Raw genomic sequence first — 18,944 nt, forward strand, 5'->3', positions numbered from 1 at the left:
AGTGAACTGGAATCTGGGTCCATCAGGGTTTTTAGGAACAACCTTTGCAACAGTCAGATCTGGCCAGATCATGTGCAGCAGTTGTGCTTCAGATAACAGGGTCCCCTAAAGGTTGAGGGCCGAAAAGATGTTTGAATGAAGTAGAATCAGACTAAGTAAATAAAGCTACAAACTACTTTATTAGATTACAGAGCAGGTACTCACCCCACAGGACTGACAAGTCAAAGACAAATAAGTGAGCGTTTCCCTTCTTAAGATTATTAGTCTTCTGGGACTCATCCCTACAACCACTACTGCAGGGGATGACGCCTCTCTGAATCGTCTCATTTTCTATCTACGCAGCCTTTAGTGTTTCCTGTTTTATAATTTGTCAGGGTCATTAAAAATGATCCACAGGAACATCTTTGAAGCGCTTCTGTCTTAAGATCCCTGGGATTTTTACTTGGAAACGCTACTTTAAAAAAAAAAATCTAAACTCTTAGATGCCAGCAGGCACTCCTGAAAGGACCAAAATATGGACATGAAGAGCGAAATAGTGGAAAAACAGAATTTGAGGTAGGTCTTTTCCCCCCGATTCATATATTGATGTGTTGCACTTAGAAAATAAAGAGGAATTAAACATTCAAACCCAAGAAATGTTATATTAAGCTGTTATTGCAATTCATTTTTTATTTTTTATATGTATATATATACACAGTTATGGCTCCTGTAGTGACAACAAAAATAATGTAGAGGAAGAAGAAAAAGCGTCAAAGCAGCCGCTTATTGGTCCCATCACATTGGTAAGATCAGATCTTGACTTATTGTAGTTGTGATGCTGTTCTTCTGCCACAAATCATTGCAAATGATGAATTGCATCAATATTTGATCATATTTGAGTTTCTAACCTTATTTTGCTAATGAAAATTATTACTTCCACATAGCCCCGGGAGTAGCATTTAACAAGCAGTTCTCTCCACCTCTGTGCACACGTGCATGTGTAGTTCCGGTTTGCAGATGGTTGGGACATCTTGATGGTCACCATCGGAGTGCTGATGGCCATTGTGAACGGGCTGGTGAATCCTCTGATGTGTATCGTGTTTGGTGAGATGACTGACAGCTTCATCCAGGACGCCAAACTGTCCCGAAACCACAACACAAGCAACCCCAGTGAGTGTTCCTCAGCTGAGGAGCATCAAGTGAGACACACACGTAAAAAAAATATTAAACTTGTGTTTTACTCTAGGAGCAAACAGCACCTTAGAAGCAGATATGCAGAGGTACGTTCACGTGCACAAGATTCAACCAAGTCTAATGTTTTAAGAGTGTGCTGCATCATTCGCCATCTGTAGATAATGACAGGGGAGCAATTGTTAAATCAGGGGCAGATATTTTTCAATAAAACCTCACAGGTATTTGACACCTGAGGAGCCAATGTCATGGTTCATTTCTTCGTACTTTATAACCCTTTTGACTGGAAACCATAGAGGTCTCGCTCAGGAAACGTTACATTCAGACTAGGAATGCAACATCTTCCAATAACATGGCCTAAACCTGGTGTCTGGCCCCCATCATAGTGGTTCTAGATATATTCAGCTTGGCCTGTTGTGGTTCTTCAGTCTCGGACTGATGTCCAGGAAATATGTAAATGTTACAAAATGAAATAGTAAAACTGTACTATAGTCCACCTATGAACCATATTTAGGTCATGTACCATAATCCTCATCCTCTCCTCACACATCACCAGCCTCTCAGCAGGTCTCCAACCATATCGGCTCCTGTGCGTTCCGACGTCTTGATTGCTAGTCGATAAAGGCTCGTCACCTCTTTACCTAGCCGAGTTTGGTTACTCTAATCTCCAACCTCTATTTTTTAGATTCTCCATCTACTACTCCATCTTGGGGTTTGTTGTGCTGGTAGTGGCGTACCTGCAGATGTCTCTGTGGACCCTAACGGCCGCGCGGCAGGCCAAACGAATTCGCGAGTTGTTTTTCCACAGCATCATGCAGCAGGACATCAGCTGGTACGACGTGACTGAGACAGGAGAGCTCAACACGCGTCTCACAGAGTGGGTGACGCACATCATACACACTCCAGTTCCTGTCACACCTGCTGTGGTCGTTATCATATGTGGTGTTCGATTCCCTGGTGCGCAGCGATGTCTACAAGATCCAGGAGGGCATCGGTGACAAGGCGGGTCTGCTGATCCAGGCGGCCTCCACCTTTATCACTTCCTTTATTATCGGTTTTGTACATGGATGGAAGCTCACCCTGGTCATCCTGGCCATCAGCCCTGTGTTGGGTCTCTCAGCTGCCCTTTACAGTAAGGTAAATATCTCCATACACCAGTGGTGCCATAATCCAGTCCTCGAGGGTCCCCCTGGTGGGACAGAAACCCCGGCTGTGGACAACGAGGGCTGGATTTGGGCACCCCCATCCATAGACAGGATTACACCCCTCTTATTATACTCCTATACCTATATTATATTCCATTTCTCAACCTGTGGCCCCATAGTTGCTGACAAGCTTCACCAGTAAAGAGCAGACAGCGTACGCCAAAGCTGGAGCTGTGGCGGCGGAGGTGCTATCCTCCATCAGGACTGTGTTTGCCTTCAGTGGCCAAAGAAAAGCCATCAAAAGGTGAGTGTTCTAATGATTACTACCTTAGATTATCTTACATTTATTGGGGACTGAGTCAGAGTGGGAGCAGGTTAATATTCCAGGCATCGCTAACTTTAGTTTTCCTTTGTGTTCCTCAGATATCATAAGAACCTGGAGGACGCGAGGGACATGGGAATAAAGAAGGGAGTTGCTGCTAACACCGCCACAGGCTTCACCTTTCTGATGATCTACCTGTCCTATGCTCTGGCCTTCTGGTACGGGACTACTCTGGTCCTCAACAAAGAGTACACCATTGGAAATTTACTGACTGTGAGTGGAGGCAGACATCATCACTTCCACCATTAAGAATAAGAGCGTTGCTGCAGAAACAGTGACCACGTGTGTCCAACTGAAGGTGTTCTTCGTCGTCCTCTACGGGGCATACATTATCGGACAGGCCTCTCCCAACGTCCAGTCCTTTGCCAGTGCCAGAGGAGCGGCGTATAAAGTCTACAACATTATCGACCACGTGAGTCCAGTGGTGTGAATCGCGTCACCAAAAGCGTCACCAATGAAATTCGTTAAAGCAAACACGCACGGATGTCATAGGGACATCTAGCTGTGCTCATTCTAACTCTGAAAAAAAAAACAAGCAAACAAACAAACCACCAGCTGGTTTGACGGGCCATTTTGGTATTTTAACTTCAGGCTGGGCCTGTTTACAGTTACTGTTAGTAACTGTTGGTATTTTCACAAATCAACATATTTAAATGACTTTAGCGAAGCGAATGCTATCACTTTGTACATACTACTGATTGATCTGTTTGCACGTGAACACAGTATGCACACAGCTTAGAGCCAACTGGAAAAAGGCATTAAATCTCCAAAGGGTTCTTTGGGTTCAACATCGTCTAAACGTAGAGATTTTAGAGCGGTAACTCCTCTGCTTTCCTCCTTCATTCTGTAAAATTTTGTGTTTAAGGTCTTAAAAATGAAATCGCTTCTACTTTTCTACTTCTGTTCCACTCTTGCTTTCATAGTTTCCTGAGTCTCTGTTTTTTTTTTTGGTGTTTTCTCTTTCCAGGAATTGCTTTGTAGTTCCTGTTTGTTCTGTTGTCGTCTTGCTGCGATTGGTTGTTAGTTCAAGAGCTTGCCAGCCGTCGGGTCCAACATTCACTTATAAAATAAAATAAAATAAATTCCTAATGGCGAAACAAAGCTGGCTGACACACATTCAGATGCCAGTGTAGCCTCATGCTAGCCTCACTGCTGGACAGTACTAGTACTGCTGGATAGCAATAGTTGATATAGAACTATAAAAAAGTTTTACAAAGAAAAACAATGAAGCCTTCGACTTCCTAAAGCATTTCTGCCATATCTCAACAGAAACCGAATATTGACAGCTTTTCAGAGGACGGATACAAGCCTGAATACATCAAAGGTGACATTGTATTCCAGAACATCCACTTCAGCTACCCTTCGAGGCCAGAAATTAAAGTATGTTCACCATCCATCACAGTTTTCTATATGGAAACAATGCATTCAGCCATGTCCCTGCCCCGACTCACCTCTCTCATCCGCAGATCTTAAACGACATGTCGTTACATGTGAGGAACGGACAGACCATTGCTTTGGTGGGGAGCAGCGGCTGTGGTAAAAGTACCACCATCCAGCTGCTGCAGAGGTTCTACGACCCCCAGGAAGGATCCGTAAGTAATTTGGTCTATTTTGAAGTATGTTTTGAAGATTTTTCCTGAGCATTTGGCAGGGTATTGAATTTATTCCAGGTGTGAGAAAGGACATGATGTCCTTCAACCATTGACAGTAGGTGCACATGTGCACTATATAGAGAGAGGTGAAGCTTGAGTGATGCTGGCAGACAACCCTGTAGTCACCCAGGCTTGGTGGATGCTCGTCTTTCCCAAAAACGATGATAAAGTTTGTTGACAAAAGGATTTGGTGATGAAATTTGGTATTGGTTAAGGTTTCTCTTAACTGATTAGCCAACGTCTTGCTGACCTGGTCCCCGACCTGCTCTCGCTCTTTAAAAGCTGGCCTTAAAATATTTTTAAAACTTTAAAAAAAAAAATTGAATCCCAACCTTCATTCAGTTTGGGATTTTTTAAAAACATCAAAATGTGCTTTTTGGCCTCGTACCTGTTCAGTAAGATGAATCTAAGAGGGAAAAAATGCTTAGAATCAAACGCTGCCTAGTGAATGCACTTATTTTAACATGTGAAAACACACGTGTGTAGATATTTATCGACGGTCACGACATCCGCTCCCTCAACATCCGCTACCTGAGAGAGATGATCGGAGTGGTCAGCCAGGAGCCCGTTCTTTTCGCCACCACCATCACCGAGAACATCAGATACGGCCGACTGGACGTGACGCAAGAGGAGATCGAACGAGCCACTAAAGAGTCCAACGCTTATGACTTCATCATGAACCTTCCAGACGTGAGGCCTCATTTATGGCTTCCATATTTATCACTGGCTCCGCCCCGCTCTAACACTAATATTTACATTATGATCTCTGAGCAGAAGTTTGAGACGCTGGTGGGAGATCGAGGGACTCAGCTGAGCGGAGGACAGAAGCAGAGGATCGCCATCGCTCGAGCTCTGGTCCGCAACCCTAAAATCCTCCTGCTGGACGAGGCCACGTCTGCCCTCGATGCTGAGAGCGAGACCATCGTACAGGCTGCTCTGGACAAGGTACAGACCCAGACACGTGCAGAGATGATGGGAAAAAAAGAAACGCTGCTCCACTGCTTATTGGTTTATGTGTCACCTTTCATGGTGTCTGGAAAAGACTCCCAGCCCACAGAAGCCCTCCCAGAGCCCCCAGAGCTCCAAATTGCCCCTACTAAAGCATGCAGCAGGATCAAATAGAATCATGCTACTTTTTTCTTAACATGCTCTCCCATAACTGACTGATTCTCCCGTGAGGGCATTTGTTTTAAGGTTGTTTTTAGTGCAGCTTATTTTCAGGTCTCCCAGCTTCTCATTCATCCAGGTCTGCTTGAGTTCTGTACTTTTGTTCCCATTCATTTAAAAAAAAACAAAAAAATTAAAATGGGTTTTCTCTACAGGTCCGACTGGGTCGCACCACCATCGTCATCGCTCACCGACTCTCGACCATCAGAAACGCCGACATCATTGCTGGATTCAGTAATGGTGAAATCGTTGAGCAGGGGACTCACAGCCAGCTGATGGAGATAAAGGGAGTCTATCATGGCCTGGTGACCATGCAGGTATCCAAAACTCAGAGTCGACGTGCATTTCTGTCGTACTGAGTGTAGTCAGAACGTCCATCCTGGGACATCTTTTCCTGCTACAGAGCTTTCAGAAGCTGGAGGATCTGGAAGACTCAGACTACGAGCCCTGGGTCGCTGAGAAGAGCCAGCTGATCGAATCCTTCTCCCAGTCCTCCCTGCACAGGAGGGGGTCCACTAGAGGCTCCTTGCTTGCTGTCTCAGAAGGAACAAAAGAGGAGAAAGAAAAATTTGAGTGCGATCAGGACAACATAGAGGAGGTGAGCTGTGGTCCAGAGGCTCGCCTCAGATTCAGACTTAACAGTGAGATAAGCCAGGATCAGCTGACCTTTATAGGTCTGGTTATAGTTGCTGGTCCTTAAACTTTCCATACATTTAAGCAGCGTTTTGTAGTGCATGTGTTGTTACTGGTACTCTTTCCCAGTGTGTAACACAGCTTCCAATAATCTTTCTGCAGGATGAGAACGTTCCTCCCGTGTCGTTCTTTAAAGTGATGCATTACAACGTTTCTGAGTGGCCGTATATTTTGGTAGGAACCATCTGCGCCATGATCAACGGTGTGATGCAGCCAGTGTTCAGCATCATCTTCACCGAGATCATTATGGTGCGTTAACCAGTTCCGTTTACTTTCCTTTGATTTCAGCGTTTGTCAGCTAAGAGTGACTTTCTGTGAATTTCAGGTCTTCAGAGAAAAGGATAAAGAAATTATCCGGGAGAAGTCGTCATTCTTTTGTATACTGTTTGCTGTGATGGGGGTGGTGACTTTTCTCACCATGTTTCTGCAGGTTTGTATCCACTGAATCCCAACGACCTCTTTGATGTGTGCTGTTTTACATTTTGAAAGGAAAAAAGCATAGAAAAAGCCCCGGGTTGTCCAACAATAGCAGCAGTTTAGTCTCAATGCAAAGGTCAGATGTAGTTTTGGTAAACACATGGATTCTATGCTATTGTCAGTCCTGTCAGCACATTTCTAGAGGCTTCACTCACCCTAGTCTTTCAACACCACCCTAAGACTACACACACTTTGTCACAAATTGTTGGTTGTGTAGCACTTACTAGGTGTTGGAAATGTTCCTCGGAGATTTTGGTCCATTTTGACATGATAGCATCAGCATCAGCTGCACATCTATGATGTGAGTCTCCCTTTCCAGCAGATCCCAAAGGTGCTATCGGATTAAGATCTGGTGACTGTGGAGGCCGTCAGAGTGCAGTCAGTTTATTGTCATGTTCCAGAAGATATGAGGTCTTTGATGGTGCATTATTCTGCTGGACGTAGCCATAGCTGTGGTCATAAAGGGGTGAAATGATCATTAACGACACTCAAGTAGGCTGCAGCATTCAAATGATGCTCAGTTGGTACTAAAGGGCTCTTTCTTTTTCAACTGGATTCTTGTGTGCTGCGTTTAGGTCCAGTCTCCATTTGTATCTTTCACTGTGTTTATGTTGGACAAACACTAATTATATTAACTGGAAAGTAGTTTTATGTAAATGACATTTGATCCTGGCCTGCAGCAACCGTCTTACAAGCCTCTAAACTTGTCTTCCCACTAAGGCTTGAAGTGAGGGTAAACAATAGCTCTGGAGATTCCTGGGGGAAAAACTGCCTGAACTCTTTAATTGAGGTTAAACGTTACCTCCAGCCTTCCAAGGGACTTTTACCCGCTACCCCTCTACCCAGATGGCAGCATGTAAAAATAAAAGCAGCCCAACATTTAAAATGGCCATTTAATGACTTACTTTACTGATATAACCCACTCCTTCATCAGAGAGAATAAGATCGCAGCATTTCAATTGCTTTTTATTTTTTTAATTAAAACCTTTATAAGCAGTACTTACACTTAGACTACTATAAATGATCATTTATGGATAATGATATTATGACACATCACATCTCTTCTAAACAGTTTTGGGGTTTCCAGGGTTTCTGTTTCAGTAAATCTGGAGAAATTCTGACCCTGAACCTCAGACTCAAAGCCTTCATATCTATGATGAGACAGGTGAGTGAGATAAACCTTAAACCTTGAAAGTTTGGGATTCTTTTGAAACAGGAGCATTTGGATATATTTGTAAATATGTATCTCGGGGCACTGGACTTTAAATAGATAATGTCAAATCTTGGATGAATAATAAGGTGCCGACCCAAGACACGGCTTTTATTCCCACACATGCAGATCATGCCCGGATCAGCAACCTAGCCTAATTTAAAACCAGTTTGGATTCATGTTTCATCAAATATTGATGTAAAATCTCAATCCTCTCTGTATTGAAGGACCTCAGCTGGTACGACAATCCCAAAAACACCGTTGGCGCTCTCACCACTAGGCTGGCTGCCGACGCCGCCCACGTACAAGGAGTAAGTCTGATCAGGGACGTGACATTTGACCTCAGCGAGGCCTAATTAACGGAGGATGCTCCTCTCTGCTCAGGCTGCAGGGGTGCGCCTGGCTGTAATGACGCAGAACTTCGCCAACCTGGGCACCAGCATCATCATCAGCTTCGTGTACGGCTGGGAGCTGACCCTGCTCATCCTGGCCGTGGTGCCCATCCTGGCTGTGGCCGGAGCCGCTGAGGTCAAGCTGCTGACAGGACACGCCGCCGAAGACAAGAAGGAGCTGGAGAAGGCTGGAAAGGTTTTTCTTTTTCAATTCCTTATGTTCCTTCATTTTTGGGGGATGTGAGATGAGCTTATTTGTTTCACCCCGAATATTTTCTGCGTGGTTTCTCCCTGCAGATCGCCACAGAGGCCATCGAGAATGTGAGAACTGTGGTGTCCCTCACCAGAGAACCGACATTTGTGGCTTTATACGAGGAAAATCTAACTGTTCCATACAAGTAGGACCAATGACACCATTGCTCATATGTCGACAGTATTTTCATGCATTTTATGTATCCAGTGTTTTCTCATCACTTTTTTTCTCACTCTGCGCAGGAACTCCCAGAAAAAGGCCAAAATTTATGGCTTAACCTACTCCTTCTCACAGGCCATGATCTTCTTTGTTTACGCTGCCTGTTTCCGCTTTGGAAGCTGGCTGATCGAAGCAGGACGGATGGATGTGGAGGGAGTGTTCCTGTGAGTACGGACACAGCACGGCCTATACTGTAAAGACTCAATGCTTTTATTTCCAAAGGACAGCAGAGCAGACATACCAAGTTACAACACCAACAGTAAAGACATTTGAAAGAGGAGCTTCATCTTCTAAAGTCTTCTAAAGGTTATGTTAGCCAAGCTGACATCAATTATGGACACCCCCTACATGAGACTGTGGGGGCCTTAAGCAGCTCCTCCTGCTGTCAGATTGCACAACATCCACAACTCTTAATGTAGCACCAATAACCCATGGTTGGCATATTTTTCTGCACTACTTAATCATACTACCTCCGAAATCTCTTATTTGCACATTAATTTTCTTCATATAGTCTAATATTCCCTTCTGTATATAATTTCCCCCTCTGTATATAATGTATAATGTACATACTAATGTACATAACAAAATAGTTTTTTTCTTTTAGTGTTGTATATTACTGGCTACTTCTGTAACACGTGAATTTCCCCAATGTGGAAATCAATAAAGTTTTATCTTATCTTAGTCTCTTGAGTCACTATTGAAGCGTGTTAGGGCGTCGGTGAGATGACTTTCCCAGCATGCCTTGGCACAGCTTGTTTTTCCAAAAGTTAAACTTAATTCTATTAAAAATCACTACAAATCATAATGCTGTTGTGCACACCGTAAGTGAAGTTGCATGTTCTCTGGTTAATGAGTGGCTTGCATCCAGAAGTCACGTTTGAGTTAATTAATGCTGTATAGTGTTTGCAGTGACGAGTTACCCTGTCATTGTTCTATTTTAGTGGGATTGGGTAAATAATTTGGAGCCTAAGATTAAATTCAGGTTGAGAAAACGCAAGTCAGATCATGGATGGATATAATAAAAATTGTCATTAACCTTATTTCCCAGTGTGGTTATGACAATGCTGTACGGCGCCATGGCTGTCGGCGAGGCCAACACTTATGCTCCCAACTTCGCCAAAGCCAAAATCTCAGCCTCCCACCTGACGATGCTAATAAACAGACAGCCGGCCATAGATAATCTGTCAGAGGAGGAAGCGAGACTGGTAAATGACACAAATCCCCACACAACAGTCGATGCTTTAAAATGACAGCAAGCATGCTAACACACGGTTCTTCTCTGTCGTCTCCAGGAGAAGTACGACGGCAACGTTCTTTTTGAGGACGTCAAGTTTAACTACCCGTCGCGGCCCGATGTGCCTGTACTACAAGGGCTGAATCTGAAGGTGCAAAAGGGAGAAACTCTGGCCTTGGTGGGCAGCAGCGGTTGTGGAAAGAGCACCACCATCCAGCTGCTGGAGAGGTTTTATGACCCCAGAGAGGGGAGAGTGGTGAGAAGACAACAGTCATTATTCTTCTAGTGTCTCTATGTAAACCAGTCAGCTCAACACCTTTTGCCTTATGAAGCATTCTAGAAATCCAAAGTAGCTTATCTAATCTGTAGCTAATGAATTAACAGTCAGCGTCTGATAAAAGATAGAATGTGTTTATGAATGTGTTAGGTTCAAACAACCTGAAACACGAGAAACACAAATGAGGCAAAGACAACAGTTTGAATTTTACTTGCAAGGAGAACGGGGAGATGTGCTCAGTTACAGATCTCCAACACGTTCTGACGCACACCTCCCGCCATCCTTGTTTTATTGAGATTAGAAGGTCCCTAGTTACAGAAGTCAAATGCGTCTAAGGGAGGGGGAAAACACAAGATAGCAGGTCTCCAACAGAGCAAGAGACTGTAAATCATAATGGTGAGATTATACGTAGGCCTTCACTGCTTTGATTAGCTTAGCTCACAAACAGCACATTCTTCTATATCGGACAGATTAAGAGAACATCTCCTGTGTCATGCTCTGCAGCTCTGTCTCCAGTCAAGGCCACTTCTCCAACAGCCGCCGCATTTCTGTCGCCCTCGACCAGAGAAGTTCGAGTTGACATATCAAGCATCATGAACATTAAGCATTAGCAAATAATAAGAAACATTAAGTAATGAGAGACAATATAACAAGAATAAGGAATATAACAAGGTGAAAGCAAATAAGAGATAACTTTAACATAATGGATCTAACATTTCCCTCCTGTTTATCACATATTTGCTTCAAATTCTCATAGTCATTTAACAATCTCTTCCAGTAGATTTTCAAAGTCATGTTTATGAACACAAATACATTTACACTCAGGGGAAAATTAGCTCAATTCACTCGTAGTCTTCAGAGTCTGTAGTCAAATCCAGCTCGTCTGTAAATTAAGGGATTCAGCCATAGGGTTTTTCCATGGGAGCGATAGCTGTGGTGATAAGGCGGTTAATAAGAGAACGCAGGCAGGGAATACAACAACATCCACACAAGGTCAGGATTGCAGCAAAAACAGCTACAGAAATCAGGATAGATGGAACCAATGTCTTATACTTCCCAAACACATTCATCCACTCGTCCCACATCGCGGTCTTTGCTCCTGAGTGCTCCTTCATCTTGCTGTTCAGGGGGCGAAGGCCTTCTATGGCCAGTGTGAGACTACCATCCGACGGAGTGTTGTTAGGAATGAAGGTGCAACATTGATCTCCGAACACAGCACACACACCACCTTTCTCAGCTAACAACATATCCACTGCGATCCTGTTCTGGAATGCCATAAGGGAAGTAGCCGACAGTTGGCTATGAACAGCCTCAAAACCGCTCTGAGTCCAATTTCCTAAACGTTGAACATTGTAATGGATGTAGTTGATTCTGTCTACGTTCTTGTTTATTGTACACCACTAACAAATAGAAGATTCAAAACCAGCAGCTACTTGATCCACTAATTTATAGCCATCTGGAACACTGCGTGGAACACCGATAGCATCAATACATGGAGGAACATTATACGTAGGAACATTTTCAGATTGCCATGCAGATCTTTTATTGCGGCGCCACTGTTCAGGCATAAATCTATGCGTGTGAGTGACTAATTGATCAGCCGACGTAGGAAAAACAGAAATTAGCATAAGAAGTGTTACTAAGCACATAGTCCTGTATCAAACAGTCTCTCATCCCCACACCACCAGAAATAAAATAAATAACAGAGACACAACTTCAGAACACTATAATGCATGCATGAGCCGCAGGGTGCAACAAATGAACTTTCCAACAGACAAAAAATATACATCATTTTACAGTAAGAACAGTTTTTCGTTTTGCATTGAAAATTGTATCAAAGCTACTTTCAGAACGAACAAGCGATTAAAGAGGTGTTAAAGAAGTGAAGCTGAAATAATGGACCTGGTGAGCTTCAGGTGAATGAAAAGCTTACAGGTCAAATACAGCACAAGAGCTGACCTGCTGTTGCCACATTGGTCCTTTAGGTTGTTATTTGCACTTCGCTTGTCATGCCGTATTTTGGTAACGTTCAGTCTTAGACCTGGGGGTTTCCAGAGGTATCATACAAATAAAAACAAACATATGAAAAAAATACACACTCCCAAACATTTAATTGCATTCTTTAGCCACTTGGGAGTCATTTGAACTTATCTGATTTCAACTGAGCTGGGGACTTTGTATAACTATTGTGATTATCAGGAATACTATGATTACAGTTAGCACCAAGGCTAGTATGCTACAGCATCAGCCAATCTTCTGTATTTTCTGTATTTTTTTCTCTTTCTTTCCCGTATTATCTTTTGTTTATTTTACCCGCTGCTGTCCTTGTGATGTTTATGAAATCGGTACACTATTTATGGACCATAACCTGTTGAAGTAGCCTCCCTAAATGAGTCGGCGGCTCTTAAAACTTCACTGACTTTCGGGTCTACCCAGACTCTATTCGTCTAAGTCCACCCTATTATCAGACTTTGCATCACCTTCCCGGTTGGAGTTTTCAACAGAAATGACCTTCTTGCAATGACTGAGGTGTACCCAGGTTGATCTTTCAGCTATTTTAGCAGCAGTAGGTGTAGACAAAAGAACTTGGTCAGGTCCTTCCCACTCAGGAGAATACCAGTGTTTCTTTTTTACGCTTCTCACTGGGACCCAGTCGCCTGGCTCCACCGTTCTGTTGGGAGACAGAGGGCGTCTCAGTTTCATGACCTTGCTTTTGTTTTTCTAACATTCTTCTCATGTAATCAGCTAGATTAGACTCATCATTTGTCTCCCAGTAGTTTTTGAACTGAGGAAGCCTGTACGGTCTTCCAAATAAGATCTCATAAGGAGTTAGGCCTGCGGTGCTTGTAATGTTTATGTAGAGCTTAGCCAAATCTACACATTGTCCACGGTCTCCCCGTCTCTTCCATGCATCTCTTCAGTCTGTTTTTAATAGTGCCATTAGCTCTTTCAACTAAGCCTGCGCTCTGAGGATGATAGGAGCAATGGTGTTTTAAATCAATATGAAACATAACACTGATCTTTCTAACAACTTGATTTACAAAATGAGTACCGTTATCAGAGTAAATTTTTTCTTCACTTTTAGTTAATTCTATGCAGTCCATATGTATAGTTTGGAATGGATATTGGGGAGCAGGAAATTTTCCTCTCCTGGGTCTCAGATTTCCCTGTGAATTGTGTTTCGCACACGTCAGACATGTTCTACAAATTTTTTTGAATAAGAATTGAATCCATAGGTTGTATAATGCTGCTGTATCTGTCCTACCATCCCTCCTGTTGAGACATGTGTTACACCATGGCTCAATATAGCAGCATATTTACACAGATTTTCTGGTAGGATAGATTTTCCTGCTGGTCATACATAGATTATTCTTTTAAGGTTGCTCATTTTTCTTTGATGAGCCATCTACAAACAAAAATGCTTCAGCTTTTAAAGGTTGATCTAAATCACTTCTACTTTTTGCAGTTTGTTCAGCTAATTCTTGGCAGTCACGTGGTTCTCCGTCATCTGTTTTGTGCCTTTCCTATGTCTTTCCTATGGCTATATCTCTCAACTTACTTTGTTTTCTTATGAGGCAAAATAATAAAACACAGGACTAGCAGAGTTCTCCTATCAACTCTTTCAATGGCTTAGTCCTCCATTCACACACAAACACAATTTCCTATTTTCTTAACTTAATTATGGCTAAGTTATAACCTACTTAATTAATGGCTAAGTATAAACAACACTATAGAAGCACTCGTTTCCACAGCCATAGATGTTGTGATTACAGCTTTCACACAGTGTGGAAGAGCACATGCTACAGGGTCAAGTTTAGACGAGAAATATGCTATTGGTTTCATTTTAGTCCCACATTGTTGAGCTAAGACCGAGGTCATAAAATGTCCTTTGCAATCAACCATCTGAACCAAAGGTTTGCTGTAATCTAAGGCCAAAGCTAAAGCTGTGCTCGACACTAAAGCTTCTTCATGTCACGGAAGGCCTTTGCTGCGTTTTCAGTCCATTTTAGTGAAGAAGTCATTTTTAAATCTTCTTCATACATCAATTTTTTTTGCAACGGTGCTGTAATTTCAGCATAATTTGGCACCCAGTTGCGGCAATCATTAGTTAGTCCTAAAAAGGACATCATTTGCTTTTTAGTTTGTGGTTTTGGAGCTTGCAGAATAGCTGTTTTACGGCCTTCTATGATAGTTCTTCCTCCTGCACTCAGGTTGTGACCCAAGTACTTTACTTCAGTTTTGCACAGCTGTAGTTTACTTTTGCTTACTTTATGGCCTTCTTCTGCTAAATGTTTAAGAAGTGCTATGGTGTCTATTTTACATGCTTCTAAGGTTTCAGATGCTAATAAAACATCATCTACATAAATCAATACTTGACTCCCACTGGGAGGGTGAAATTTAGCCATACTTGCTGTCATCATCTGAGAATAAATAGTTGGGCTTTCACAATAACCTTGGGGTAATCTGGTGTAAGTGTAACGTTTGAATCATCCAGTGTGCATGTGGACATGTTAATGTTATGCCGCTCTACCCATCCACAAATAGGCTCTCTGGAGCCTGCATGAAGGGCATTTTTCAACTGCTGTCTATATGCACCTGCATCTGTGTTGTCATCATGCAGTCCGCTGTTTGCTCTGAAAACTTTAGTCATTCTGGCCTGATATTCTTCGAAAAGCTCATCCTCTCTTTGTTTAACACGGTTAATTTCCACATAATTTGCTCTCTTAGTGAAACGATTTCGAGTTCTTAATACAAGAGCATTGACTCTGTTTGTCAATTCACCATCATCATGTTTTAGCACCTCATTTTTTTTTTTTTTTTGTTTTGGATTCCAGTCTCCTCTTACATGAGTCCAGTTAGAACCCAGAGCTGTCATCCAGATCTGTTGAACCTCTGCACCATTAAGGTGATAGGCTCTTCTCACATTTTCCATACCTTCTATAAAGAGTTCTATGTCTTCCTTATGGGAAGGCACACCTTCTATGGCTTTTTTAACATCCTCCATTGTCCAAGTTCTATAGACTAGCATTACAGGTTGGTTTGTTTCAGCATTTGGATTAGCTACTTCAATCATGGGGTACATATCTTCCATTGGAGGAGTGCTTGTTTCACTCAGATTATTCAATTTTGGGACTGCTGGAGTCAGTGCTTGTCCTAATGTTTTTGACCATGCATACCCATGGGGGTGCGCTGAGCGTGTAATTCTAAGTGTATCAGTGGGTGGAGGGTCTAATGTCTGTGGTGTATATGTTGGTGGCAATGCACACGATTCACGAAGGTCAGGATACAAGCCTCCCACCCCTGCTGCTCTCTGTTCTACATCCGCTTCCCCTTTCTCTGCCGACTTATCTGTTGCCTGCTCTGTCTGTCTGTGCGCGCGTCTGCTCACTGCGCCTGTCTCATCATCCTCTTTCCTGTGAAACATTAACTGTTTGTTCTCAACCTCGTCCTTTCCCTCCTTTGCCTCCATTTTCAACTTACTTTGTCCCTTCTCTCTCCTTAACGCTAACTGCAACCAAAACTCAGTATCCTCATAACCGTATTTTTTTTCATCTTTTTCGGATTATTTTTAGTTTGCTCTTTTATTTCATCTTGTAGGGCTGTTATTTGTTGTGAATTTAGCTGTCCTTTGAACCCATAATCAGTTATCCACTTGTCTAAATACGCGAGTTTCTTTGGATTTTGTCCGTCGATGAATTTCCAATCCTTACACCGCAATTCATCTCTGGGCCTTTGTTTACTTTTACTTGTCCCCATTTTTTTTTTTTTGAGGATTTCGATTTTTACTTTTAGCTCTACTTTTCAATCTGCTTTTTATTACGATTTTTTATTTTTTTTATTTTATGAGTTAGCCTTATCCTAATTTACCGTTTTTTTGTTTTTGTTTTTTTTATTAAGAATTTGGTCCAGTCTTGCACATAGGGTGACCTAAAACTGGGATGTTGATCTCAGTGGGGTGATAATTAATCAAACCGTTGTGGTACTTCTCACTTCAACTCTTTCGAGTGGAGAGTCTTGCCTCTGCATCCACAAGGGCCTTATCACTTACTGTCCCACTGCTTTGGTATGATTGAAAATACCTAGTGGTATTTAACAATCCTTTCACACTCACAATCACTCTTTTGGATGATTTGTCGTGACTTAATTTCTTTTTCACGTGGCCAGGACTCCCTCGCCCTGCCTTGGTACTTCCCTTAGTACTCTTGTTTACCTGCCATTGACTAGTATTCACAGGGTTTGTTTCTCATTGCGTCTTACAGAGGACTTTCGGGTTCCTCTCTCCCAAAACACTGCCTTAGTGTCTATCGCAATTTTTACATTAAGTCCCCGACAATCATCACACACACACACACTTTTGAATTCAAGACATGCTCACCACTGTTGCCTTTTCCTCCTGGAATTCCGTCAACCATCAGGGTCCAATCAGTGAGCCGAAGCCCAGTCCCGGAAAGGGTATCATAGGTCGCTTTGAGGCGGCCTGCCGTGGCCACGGTCTTTCCTGAGGTTCAGCCTCACCCACCGGACCCTTCAGGTGTGTTGGAATCCGGCTCGAAGGACCAAAATGTTAGGTTCAAACAACCTGAAACACGAGAAACACAAATGAGGCAAAGACAACAGTTTGAATTTTACTTGCAAGGAGAACGGGGAGATGTGCTCAGTTACAGATCTCCAACACGTCCTGACGCACACCTCCCGCCATCCTTGTTTTATTGAGATTAGAAGGTCCCTAGTTACAGAAGTCAAATGCGTCTAAGGGAGGGGGAAAACACAAGATAGCAGGTCTCCAACAGAGCAAGAGACTGTAAATCATAATGGTGAGATTATACGTAGGCCTTCACTGCTTTGATTAGCTTAGCTCACAAACAGCACATTCTTCTATATCGGACAGATTAAGAGAACATCTCCTGTGTCATGCTCTGCAGCTCTGTCTCCAGTCAAGGCCACTTCTCCAACAGCCGCCGCATTTCTGTCGCCCTCGACCAGAGAAGTTCGAGTTGACATATCAAGCATCATGAACATTAAGCATTAGCAAATAATAAGAAACATTAAGTAATGAGAGACAATATAACAAGAATAAGGAATATAACAAGGTGAAAGCAAATAAGAGATAACTTTAACATAATGGATCTAACAGAATGTTAAGAGGTTCAAAGCTGAAAGGAGATTGAAGAGAGCAATATTAGGAGAGGAGCCTGGTCTACCCAGCATCTGTGGGACATCCACATAATGTCCCAGGCTGAGCTTGGACACCTCAGCCAGCTCAGGAGCTCTCATGCTTTCTCTACCCTCCCCACAGTATATGAGAGAAGGGACATGATCATCGGCCTTCTCCAAGTCCACAAGGTCCATGTTGATATTTAGGGCAAAGTGGAGCGTTTACTCGTATCATTGCATATTTTATACATCACATCTGTGCTCTCTCAGTTGCTGGACGGTGTCGATGTGAAACAGCTGAACATTCACTGGCTGAGGTCTCAGATCGGCATCGTCTCCCAGGAGCCGGTGCTGTTCGACTGCTCCCTGGCTGAGAACATCGCCTACGGAGACAACAGTCGCTCCGTGTCCATGGATGAGATAGTAGCTGCTGCTAAAGCAGCCAACATCCACAGCTTCATCGAAGGGCTGCCTCAGGTAGCGGCTGTGAATCAGGGGAAATGGTTGATTCCATATTTGATTGATTACCATGGAGCTGCCCATGACCATTTACACCATATACAAACTGTCTCTGTTTGAGCAGAGATACGACACTCAGGCTGGTGATAAGGGAACACAGCTGTCAGGGGGCCAGAAGCAGCGTGTCGCCATAGCCCGAGCCATCATCCGCAACCCCAAACTGTTGCTCCTGGACGAGGCCACGTCTGCGCTCGACACTGAGAGTGAGAAGGTGAGACTTTATTCACATTAGTGCTACGTAGTCTATAAGGCCGCTGCACAACACTGCACCTCTTGTTTCCAGGTGGTGCAGGAGGCGTTGGACCAGGCCAGGAAGGGCAGGACGTGCATCGTCGTAGCCCACCGTCTGTCCACCATCCAGAACGCCGACTGCATCGCTGTGTTCCAGGGAGGAGTGGTGGTGGAAAAGGGGACGCACCAGCAGCTGATCGCCAAGAAGGGAGTGTACCACATGCTGGTCACCAAACAGATGGGCTATCACAGTGGATGATCGGACGGGAAGAGAAGATCCGGGGGCAGCAGACCTGTATCAAAGACTTCCTCAACAGTTGGAGCCTATTCAGGACTTTATTTATTGTTGACTGCTGAAGACTTGTCGGCATGTACAGTTCCCATACGTCACCCTCAGCATCCCTGAGTGTTTGTTAAATTCAGGTAACTTATTTATTGCCATGCTGGAGTGTTGTTATCAGCAGGAATAGGAAATGAAAAATAAAAATAAGCCCTCCCTACTGAATCTTCTTGAGTTTCTTTCTTCTACGCATGTACTCATCATGTACTGATGGCTGTGGTTTTCTTAGATCAGTTTTGATTTTACATAAACAACAATAACTAAATATATATATATATATACTGGAACTAGTGAACTGAAGCAATAAACCCTCCTTTCAGATAGATAGATAGATAGATATTGGCCACGCCCACTGAATGAAAAATAAAGTAAATCTATATGTGAGGGAGGGAGAGCAGGGAAATAGAAGAATTTAGTGTTAAAAGTGT

At 43.2% G+C, this 18,944-nt stretch overlaps 1 protein-coding gene across 1 annotated transcript; it reads left to right on the forward strand.

Annotated features, from left to right (window-relative positions):
- The first annotated feature begins 260 nt into the window (after nucleotides 1–260).
- LOC130532339 (ATP-dependent translocase ABCB1-like) lies at nucleotides 261–18,681 on the forward strand. The gene is made up of 27 exons (XM_057044928.1): nucleotides 261–555; nucleotides 698–782; nucleotides 984–1,149; nucleotides 1,226–1,259; nucleotides 1,856–2,047; nucleotides 2,136–2,307; nucleotides 2,495–2,619; nucleotides 2,739–2,910; nucleotides 2,996–3,109; nucleotides 3,967–4,077; nucleotides 4,164–4,289; nucleotides 4,836–5,039; nucleotides 5,124–5,294; nucleotides 5,672–5,833; nucleotides 5,920–6,114; nucleotides 6,312–6,458; nucleotides 6,535–6,639; nucleotides 7,774–7,851; nucleotides 8,124–8,207; nucleotides 8,281–8,484; nucleotides 8,586–8,686; nucleotides 8,784–8,924; nucleotides 9,809–9,965; nucleotides 10,053–10,250; nucleotides 17,697–17,903; nucleotides 18,010–18,156; nucleotides 18,229–18,681. Exons 1-27 carry the CDS (start codon nucleotides 515–517, stop codon nucleotides 18,433–18,435), a joined length of 3,846 nt encoding a protein of 1,281 aa, XP_056900908.1. The 5' UTR covers nucleotides 261–514; the 3' UTR covers nucleotides 18,436–18,681.
- The last annotated feature ends 263 nt before the right edge of the window (nucleotides 18,682–18,944 follow it).

The sequence above is a fragment of the Takifugu flavidus genome, chromosome 10 (assembly GCF_003711565.1).
Source record: "Takifugu flavidus isolate HTHZ2018 chromosome 10, ASM371156v2, whole genome shotgun sequence".
NCBI lineage: Eukaryota > Metazoa > Chordata > Actinopteri > Tetraodontiformes > Tetraodontidae > Takifugu > Takifugu flavidus.